Genomic DNA, 10,281 nt, shown 5'->3' on the forward strand with positions numbered 1-10,281 from the left:
CTCCAGTCACCTCCAGCCAGTGTGACTAATGGTTGGAGACTGTGTGAATTGCAGTAAAGTCTCAGAGCCCAAGGTTAGGAAAGGCCACAGCTCACTATTTTGTTGCTGTTAGCTGCCTTCCGGTCAATCTTGACTCTGTGAACGAGAGACCTCCAAGACCCCTATCCTTCAACTCCCTGCAGCCTCAGGCCCTGCAGTTCACTATCCTTAACATCTATTCAACCCCAGCTGTGAAGGAGAATGTATGCCTTTACTCCAGAGGGTTTGCTAAGCAGTTCCAGGCAACATGGCAAAAAGACAGTTTGATTTGACCTCCCTGGGGAGATACAAGCTAGACAAGAACACACACTCTTCCCACCTTCAGACATTACTTTCACCCTCACTCCAGAGTCCCTTACAACTCGGAGGAGAATCCACACTGGAGGCAAAGTGTGGATCCTAAGATCACGACAAACTCCAACTCCCAGAATTTCACAGCCTTCAGCCAAGCCAGTTAAAGTGGTGTTATTTCTCCACTGTGGATGCACCCAAAGGTTGGAGAAGAGAGACATCCTTCCAAGATGGTGTGTGCTGTGCTGCAGTGTGTCCTGAGAAAAGAAACAGGTTAAGCCAGACTTACCAGGACATGCGAAAACCGCTCTTCCAGCTCTCCAGAGCTTGGCATGGGTTGCTTGGGGGGCGCAGGCTGTTTGGGGGGCAGTGGTGAAGAGGTGGTGGTGGCAGGGTGGCTCTTCACCTCCTTGGCTGGAGACATCTCCATGCTGCTGGCCGCGTTGCCCATTCTCAAGGAGGGCAAGCTTCCCGCAACCCTCTATATATATATATTAAAAAATCCAGGGGTGGTAATTCTTTTTTCTCAGAAAAGGGGCAAAAAAGGTCAAAAGGAGTAACAATTTTAAAAAGCAAACCAACTTTAAATCCAATGGGAAGCCAGGTGTCAAGAAGAGGTGCCTCAGAGGTCAAGAGACATTGTCCATCATGGTTTGTTAGCAGGAGTCTAGGAGCTGAAGGAAAAGAGCTGAGGGGAGAGACCCCTCCACACCAAGGTCCCTCTGTGCCCCCCTTTTTTCTTCCACCCACAGCTTCACTTTCCTCGCCAAGAAGCCAGCAGCTCCATCCTTGGGAGATCTGGAAGCCAAGGAGGCTTGGAAGCAAACGAAGAGTCAGCCTTTGGGTCCACTTCCCCCTTGTCTTTCTCTCTCTCCCCCCAAAAAGAGGAAGAGGGCTTAGAGAGGAAGAGGAAGGAGTCCCAATGCAGGTGCAGGAAAGGGAGGAAATAAAATGAAATGCAAATAGCTGTAACTTTTCCAGCCCTCCCAGCCCTAGGAGAGAGAATGAAGAAGGCCAGCTCTTGCCCTCCTTCTTCTTCTTCTGTGGCAAAGAAGCCCAATTTTGACCAAGCAGCAGCAGCCGCAGAGAGGTCCTCCTCCTACAGCCAGCTCTCCTCCTTGCAAAGGAGGCAGGGAGGAGGAGGAGGATGGAGAGCTGGCTTCAGCTGAGGGATCCACAGCAGCAGCAGCAGCAAGAGGGAGGAGGAGGAGGAGGCCAGGGCTTCTAGCCCCTTCCCAAAGGGAAAGGGAGCCACCATGGCCTGGGGAAGGAGGAGGAAAAGGAGAGAAGGGAGACCCAGGCAAGAGGAGGAGGAGGAGGAAAGAGCAGAGTCACCTGCTCGAGAGAGGAAAAGGAGGATGGAGGAGGCAGAAAGGGAGGGATGGAGGGGGAGACGGACCCAGAGTCTTGCTGGGTCTCAAAGCCCACGGGTTGCTCTCTCTCTCTCTCTCTCTCTCTCACACACACACACACACACACACCTCCCTATGGGCCATTCATCATCATCATCATCGCCACCATCATCTAGATCCAGAGCTTGCTGGGTCTCAAAGTCCACGGACCTTCCCCATGCTCGTTCCAATGTGTGTGCCATTTATCATCATCATCATCATCATCATCATCATCATCATCATCATCATCATCATCTAGACCCAGTGCTTGTTGGGACTCAAAGCCCTCGGATCTTTCCCATGCCTGTGTGTACCATTTATCATCATCATCATCATCATCATCATCATCATCATCATCATCATCTAGTCCTAGACCCAGTGCTTGGTGAGTTTCAAAGCCCACGGATTTCTCCCACACGTGTGTCTCTGTGTTCCAGTTATCACCATCACCACCATCACCATCTAGACCCAGACATTTTCTGGGTCTCAAAGCTCACGTATTTCTCACCCGTGTCTGTATGTGTTCAATATATTACTATTATCATCACCATCTAGACTAAGAGGTTTGCTTGGTCTCAAAGCCTACAAATTTCTCATACATGTCTATGTGTGTTCCATACACTACTACTACTACTGTCACTATCATCTAGACCCAGAAGTTTGCTGGCCTCAAAGCCCACGGATGTCTCACAGGTGTCTCTGTGTGTTCCATTTATTATTGTTGTTGTTGTTGTTGTTGTTTTATATCATCTCCATCATCATCTGTGGGAGTTTCAGTTGCTGCAACGAGGAAATGATGCTGAGGTTCAAACCTGTCTTTTGGGGCTGGGGATCATGGGGATTTAGCCCTTGGCCTCACGGCAAAGGAGGGCAAAGCACGGCAACATATAGGACATTCCAGGAAAAATGGAGGACATGACCAAAGGAAGGCTAAAATGTATGTACTGGACATAGAAATCCATGCTTCTGAGGCTCAAAATAGAAGTTGATTTGACATTCCTCCAAGACAGAAGGTTGAAATGTAGGACATGTCCTGGAAAATGAGGACCTCTGGTCACCCTGGGCTTTCCTGAAGCAAAAAGACACTGCTTGTAAACCCACCCCGGCCAATCTTATGTTCCCCAAAACTCCTTTGCTGTATCATTTCTTTAAAGGAGGAGAGAAACACATCTCCACTCTGCTTGCTGGTGGATGAATGAATAAGAAGCATGGAATTACATTTACATGAGTGCTTCTAGCTTTTTATATGCTGCAATGTATAACATTGGGCAGTGCCTTCCCTTCCTTTGTGGTTAGGCCACCTTGGTCCCATCTTTCCTCCTTTGAGCAGGGGGACCAGATGCCCTAACCATGACAAGACAAATGTAGGGCATGACAAAATACATTATTCTTTATATTAAAGGTAATTTTCTATTTTTGCATTTGTATACATATTTTTGGTTGTTACCTGCATTCAGTTTTAAATGTATTACTTTTATTATTTGTTTGTTCGTTGTGCACTTTCAAGTCATTTCTGACTTTGGCCAGCCCTGTCATGAAGTTTTCAAGGCAAGGTTTCTTGCCAAGGTTTGCCACAGCCATCCCCTGAGGCTAAGAGAGCATGACTTGCCCAAGTAGGTTTCCATAGCCGAGCTGAGATTCGAACCCTGGTCATCCAGAGGCCTAGTCCAAATCTGTGGATGCTCAAGACCCATTAAATACAATGACATAGCAAAATGGTGTCCCTTATACAAAATGGCTGGGGAAAGTATATTTAAAAGTAATTAGCTCCACTGATAGGGTTAAATTTGGTTTAGTTGTGGTGTAGTGGTTTGAGCCTTGGACAATGTTTCTGGAGACCAGGGTTCAAATTCCAGCTCAGCCGTGGAAACCCACTGGGTGAACCTGAGCATGTCACACTCTCTCAGCCTCACAGGATGGCAAGAAAAGAAACTTGGCAAGAAACCCCCATGATAGGGCCTTAGGGCACCGTAAGTTGGAAATAACTTGAAAGGCACACAAGAACAAAAGTATACCTGTGAAATCAATGCAAACTTGAGAAGTAAAACTTACGTGAGCCCAATTGATTTCATGGGCCTATTTAGGACTAAGAATTTGATTTGGACTTTGGCACCCTCCCAAAGTAGCCAGCTTATCATTATAGTTATTTTTAAAGACACATGTTGTTAAAAGACACATGTTGTTAAGGCTTTGTGGGTCAAATTCATCTTGCCCATTATATAGATTTAGTCATTACATTTGTGTCCTGTCTTTCTTCCAATAAGTCCAAGCTTGTATACATGGCTCTTCTCTCCCCTTTATCCTCACAACAGCCCTGTGAGGTGCAGTGCATGTGAGACTGGCCCAAGGCCACTCAGTGAGTTTTCATGGCTCTGTGGAAACTAGAACCTGGATCTTCATGTGGCCCTCAAAACTCAAAATGATACCTTGACATTGACATTTCCTCCTAGAAATCCTCTTGGTGACCTGAACTAGTCATGGTTGGGCTGTGGCACAGTGTGCAATCTTGGAGTCTCTTGTTCTGTAACACATCCTCCCTTATTTACTAGTTGGCTGGAATTCCCTCCCTACAGACAACCTCTATATCTCTCTCCCCTTCATTCCATTCCCAAAGGTACTTCTTCCTATAAGGCCTTTGCCATAATTCTCGATCTCTGCCTTCCTATTAAGCTGCATTTGCTCATTTGTTCACAGTCCGCCCTCCAGTGTAGCTCAGTGGCAGAGCAGATGTTTTGTAATTGTATGAAAAAGAAAGCTCCAGGCATCTCCCATTAAAAGTATTGGGTAGATGATTGGAAATAATCTCTGCCTTAAAGCCTGGATGCCCACTGCTGTTCAGTCAATGAATGGAGCAGTGCTTCTCAAGATATCTGATATGACGGACCAGCAATCTTTTCCCCCAACGTGCCAGGGGTGGGTACCATATTTGTGCCCATTGGTTAGAACTTTTCCTGCCTTTCCTGGAAACTCACCAGGGACCAGCATCTGATGGCTTGTGAACTACTGGCACAGGTCCATGGGCCACTACTTTGAGTAGCATGGGAATAGAGACAGAATCTGACTGGTGGAAGGTAATGTCCTAGAGCCATTCTGCTCTTGTTAGCATTGCCTCTTTCTTACTTCTCTTCCATTCATGTCTCCCTGTCTTGTCCCAGGCAAAATCTGAATTATAAATTCCTTGGAGCAGAGACCTGTGTTATGTTCTGACAATGATGTTATGTCATGAGGTGCCACATACATTGTGTGTAAGAGTTCATATTCAAACATACACATGCATACATCAGTGCATACACAATATACATATATTGACCTACAGTAGGGCTGGGGACCATGCACTTCTTCAGATGTTTCTTGAACTACAGCTCCCAGCAGCCATGACAGTATTGCCAAAAATGAAGAATGCTGTAAGGTGCTGTTCAAAATCATTTAGAGGGCCGCAAGATTCCCACCCTGTTATATAAGCTGTTTCGCTCTATTGCTCTATAATAATCCTTGGTACATTCTTTTGGATTCACTACCAGTGCTAGCTGGCTGAGCCAGCCTTACAAAATGCAGCTATGATATAGCTAGAAAAATGTTCCATTATGCCCCCAGCACCAACGGAGCCAGGTTGGGCCTAAGGCCAAAAATCCCCCCACCCCCATTTTCAGCTGAAGGATTCTGCTGACTTGCAAGGTGAAGTATGGACAAGCTGACTCCTCCAACATGCAATGTGCTGAGGAATACAAGAAAGAGTGAATGCTGTTGAGCAACTTCTGTTGGAGCTGAGGCTGCCCCCTCCACCCTACCAGCGGAGCAGGAAGACTATCTAAAAGGGAGTAGTCCTGCTCCAGAGAAGGGAGAATAAGACTGTACATTTCTAAAATTCTTTTTTATGCACTTGGCAGCAGCTTACCACATGTAATTTTAGAAGAGAAGATCTTGGGAAACATTCCTCCCTCTAGATAGCACTTCCCAGTATCCCCCATGTTGGCCAGGGGGTCCTGGGAGCTGGGATTTGAGAAAAGTAACACTTAGAAACAATCTTTGTGCACATGGGATGAATAGCACTTTCTTTGGGCCAAATCTGTTTGTGCCCTTTCTGTTCCAGGAAGTGCTCTGGATCCAGTGAATATCTCTGATGATAGACAAAGTGGAAAGAGAAAGCTTTTCACCAATCCTTCCCTTCTTCCTCCTGCCCCTTGTGCCTCTGTTTTCATCTGATCTGCTTCAAACATATAGTGGATTTTCCAGCATAGTATGAAAGGTAGCACAGTGGACTGAACGGAGGATGCTACATCCAACCAAACAAACAATTGGAAAGTCTCCTTCCATTTATGGAAGTGAATCATTGGACACAACTCATATTTTCTGCTCATTTGGATACTGATAAAGGACAAATGCACTTCTTAAAAGAACACCATTGGCAATGCTATATTCTTACCTGAATATTCTTAAAGCACCAGGCCCTGCCTGATCTTGGAACCTAAGCAGGGTCTGCCCTGATTAGTACTTGGATGAGAGAGTGGCAATGCATATGAGAGCTATAGCCTTTCAGAGAGAGGAACTGGCAAAACCATTTCTGAGTATTCCTTGCCTAAGAAAACTCTTATGAAATTAAGGGGTTGCTATAAGTTGACAGGCAACTTGAAGGCATGTGCACACACAGTTTTGTCAACAATACCACTGTACTACTGTAATTTTAAAACTGCCAGAAGTAGTTGAATCACTGATGGAATTACTGTTCTTCTTTGTGCTTACTCTCGATTGTAATACTGTCGGCCTTTCTTATACATGGATTTTTTATACACAGATTCAAGCATCCACAATTTGAAAATGTTCAAAAAAAGTATAAATTTCAAATATCAAACCTTGATTTTCCATTTTTTATAAGGGACACCATTTTGCTATGTCATTATATTTAATGAGACTTGAGCATCCACAGATTTTGTTACTCGGGGGATCTTGCAACCAAACCCCAGTGTATAATAAGGGTCCATTGTACTGCCATATTCTGTGTCTTTAAATCTATTCTATAAATGATAACCTGGGTCTTTAAAATTATTGTATAAATTAGTAACCAAATACCTGTGATCAGATAATGTCCTTCTCAGAAAAAAAAGGTATTTTTGTTTCCTTCATGGTAAGACCTAGGTTCTTTGATAGAGTGGTGGGACATAAAAATCTGAGAAGTTGAGAACCTGTTCCACAGCTAATAGAAGGTACCCCACCTGCACTACCCTTTGTGTCACGCTTCCTGGAAGAGTGGACTTATCTCAATGCAGTGGCCATCATACCCTTTTTGCAGGGCATCCTAAAGGATACTCATTGATGGTAATGAATGCTGCTGAGAGGTCCAGGAGAACCAATACTCCTTTGTCGTCTTCAGGTGCCAAGCGTTACCAATCCTGTATTCAGGCTAAAAAGAAGATTCAGAAGGAATCATGGCTATCAATTTCTCCAGAAATGCCTGGCATCAACCAACTAGTGCTTGCCCTCACATGTCCAAAACTGGAATATTTGACACCAGGCAAGAGCTATTCAGACCACAGAGAATCAATTCTTTTTCCCTATCCGTGAAATTGACATCATAATCTCCATCAGTTCCAAAGGGACAAAACTCTTTCTGAGAGAAGTATCCACCATTTCACTAACTCAGGAATTTAAGACTAATGAAGCGACATTCATAAGTCAGGATGGTCTATTTACAAGTTGAAAGCTCTTCGCCCACACTTCGTCAAAGAACCTGTTCAGATTAGGACATGCAAGGTGAAGCAGCTAATAAAACCTATCAAGAGGAAACCATAGTATCATTGAAAACTGTCACTGAACAGCAAGTCAAAGTCAGAGTGGATCTGGATAGCTAGATTTGAAATGCCTCTTAGATTTTTCACTCCACTCTTTGTTTTTCCTTGATGTTCCAGCTGTAATTGGTCTTTCAAAATCTAAAATAGTGTTGTGTTAATTCAGTAGTAATGGGAAAGGATTTCCTTATTGCTACAAAGTAGATACCAAAATTTCTCCAAGCTTTGCTTGGTTGTATTCAGATTGAGACCTCCATGCCTGGAAACCAGGGAGCTCTGGGATTTTCCTCTGTGCAGCTCTGAGAACATCCACATAGGTGTTATCTTGGGACTGCAGCCTGTCTTGCCTATATGCTTTCGGTCATAAATGTTAACCCGGTATTCCCCAACCTAGTTCCTTCAAGCTGAATTGGATTCAGGGCTTGGAGTAGCTCCTTTTGCGGGGATTATGACTTCCAGAATCCCTCAGATAGCATGGCCAGTGAGTGTGTTACTGGCTGGCAATTCTAAATTTGAAAAGGACCTTTTCCAATCTCTGGTTGAACTGCACCAGGTCAGGCAAGGCTGAGCTAGGCTCTTAACAGTTTTTGTGGTGAGCAAAAGACAACTTTTTGGAATTATGTACATACCAATTCATTTTTATATATGTACAGGCTGTGCAATCCTGAATGCAAGCTCACAACATTAACTGTCAAAAGTCAAATTAAGAGAGGGTGAAACCAATGATTATGATAAGGAATCACAAGCAGGACACCTAGGATTGTTGCAATTAACAGCAAAGTCCAATAGTTATAACAGCAGAGGGAAAGACTGGAAACCTGCCTTATTTATTCCCCAGGTTTGCTTACAGTGCAAACTTAATTCCTTCCATTAATTTCTACATTTACATCAAAGGAAAAATGTGAACAAGGCAATGCTTAATGGACTTCTGCAACTCTCTTTGTATCTCCTGCCAAGTAGGTGGTGTTGAGAATCAAATGTGATCAAACAGCAATGCCCAGAAATTCTGCATGAATAGCTGTTAAGAGGGTAGAGAAGGGGCTGTACAGCATTCACAAAACACTATAGGTGTCAGAGAATCACTCTTAAGGCAAAAACTCATTCACTCATGGCACAGAGACATACCTCAGCGATTGCTGACTTTGCTCCTGCATAGTCATCCAAATGCACTAGCATAAATTAACCAATCCATAGTTGTCCATGACAAACTATTCAAAGCTGTGAACAAATGCAGTATGAAAACAAACAATCACTGGTAATGGCAGTGGTAGAAACTACAAGGAGACATTGTGAATTTTAATACAGTTTTCCATTCACTGCATTTCCATGAAATGGAGTAAGAGATTGACTATTCTTTGCCGTTTTGAAATGGAGCTAGAGCTGAGACTGTAGAAAGCTCAGCCAATGTGGCATTTAGCATCCAGTACTGAGCTTCCAAAATTATGTTCTCATTTTTTTGTAAATAGGACATTTGCACTCCTTATGACTGTGCAGACATGCTTGCAACTGCATGAAAGACCAGTGGATACTTTAGAAGAGCACTGAACTAGATCCACTGGATAGGATAGGCACTCACCACCCTGCACAGCTACATGTACTCACCTTGAAATGCTCGTGTTCATTTTTGCTTAGCACAATATAGACTGAAGTGATCAATCCTGAACACAGAATTTGGATAATCTTGCTGCAGGATTTCAATTTTTTGTCCTAGACCTGTTCAGGGCTCCTTGGTGCCTGACACTAGCTGGTCCACTTTTGTCATGGTTGATCCAAGGCCACTTTGTCATGGTCATCATAACAAAGCTGCTATCATGCCTTTGGCTTATTTCCTCCTGCCTAGTCATATTGGTGTAGGACATCAACACAATTCTGGCCATGATCTAGCAGAAAGATTGGAAGTAAGGAACTGATGGAGCATTTAACTTTGATGGACTTTGAGTGCATCATCTGATCCAGTCATGTAGCTTGAAGCTTTCTTGACTGGTTGCTCTTACTGTACTGTATCTCCTTGGCAATATTGTTGGCCACAAGGCAAAGTAAGAGACAAGTATTGAAGTGAAACTTTTTATTCACAATTTATTTGCATGTGACATTCCTCTTGCTAGGGCAAAATATAGTAGCCACTGTTGACTGGTGGTCTGGTTATGAGCATGGCACTTATGCACCAGCTGTCAATCTGCTACGAAGTTCAAGATTTGGAGTATTGCCCCATAAAGCCCAAACAGCTCAAGACCAGACCTGAGAGGCTTGCTCAAACTTCTGAGACTCTTCTGATTATACAACACATTGGAGATGCTCATCTGATTATGACTAGGAAGAACACATTATTTGTAGTGGCGATTATGCTCTAGAGTAGCCTTGTCCTACACCAAAGACTTTTTGCCAGCATACTGACAAATGATGCAATGTTTTTGTTTTAGTGGCTTGTAAGCCCGTTGTTGGAGGGACGTGGTGGCTGCTTAAGACATTGGCTCTGATGATTGCAAGGTCAGTAGGTCAGCAGTTCATGGCACAAGTGCCACATGATGGTGTGAGCTCCCATCACTAGTCCCAGCTTCTGCCAATTTAGAAGTTTGAAAGCATGTAGAAGTGCAAGTAGATAACTAGGTACTTCAGTGGGAAGCTAACAGCATTTTGTGCAGTCTTGCTGGCCACATGACATGATCACAGTTGTCTTTGCCAATGCTGGCTCTTTGGCTTAGTAACAGATGAGCACTGCCCCCTACAGTCAAACACGACTAGACAACTTTGTCAAAGAGGAAACCTTTAAGCCAGTT

At 44.0% G+C, this 10,281-nt stretch overlaps 1 protein-coding gene across 6 annotated transcripts in view; it reads right to left on the reverse strand.

Annotated features, from left to right (window-relative positions):
• The window catches only part of FMNL1 (formin like 1), a 103,346-nt gene extending 101,705 nt beyond the window's left edge, over positions 1 to 1,641 (reverse strand). For all 6 annotated transcript variants that reach the window (XM_042476548.1, XM_042476547.1, XM_042476546.1 and 3 more), the window contains exon 1: positions 620 to 1,641. In XM_042476548.1, coding sequence (XP_042332482.1) covers positions 620 to 781 — 162 coding nt within the window. In that variant the 5' untranslated portion in view covers positions 782 to 1,641. The remainder of the gene's footprint in view (positions 1 to 619) is intronic.
• Positions 1,642 to 10,281: the final 8,640 nt, after the last annotated feature.

This window comes from Sceloporus undulatus, chromosome 6 (assembly GCF_019175285.1).
Source record: "Sceloporus undulatus isolate JIND9_A2432 ecotype Alabama chromosome 6, SceUnd_v1.1, whole genome shotgun sequence".
Taxonomy (NCBI): domain Eukaryota; kingdom Metazoa; phylum Chordata; class Lepidosauria; order Squamata; family Phrynosomatidae; genus Sceloporus; species Sceloporus undulatus.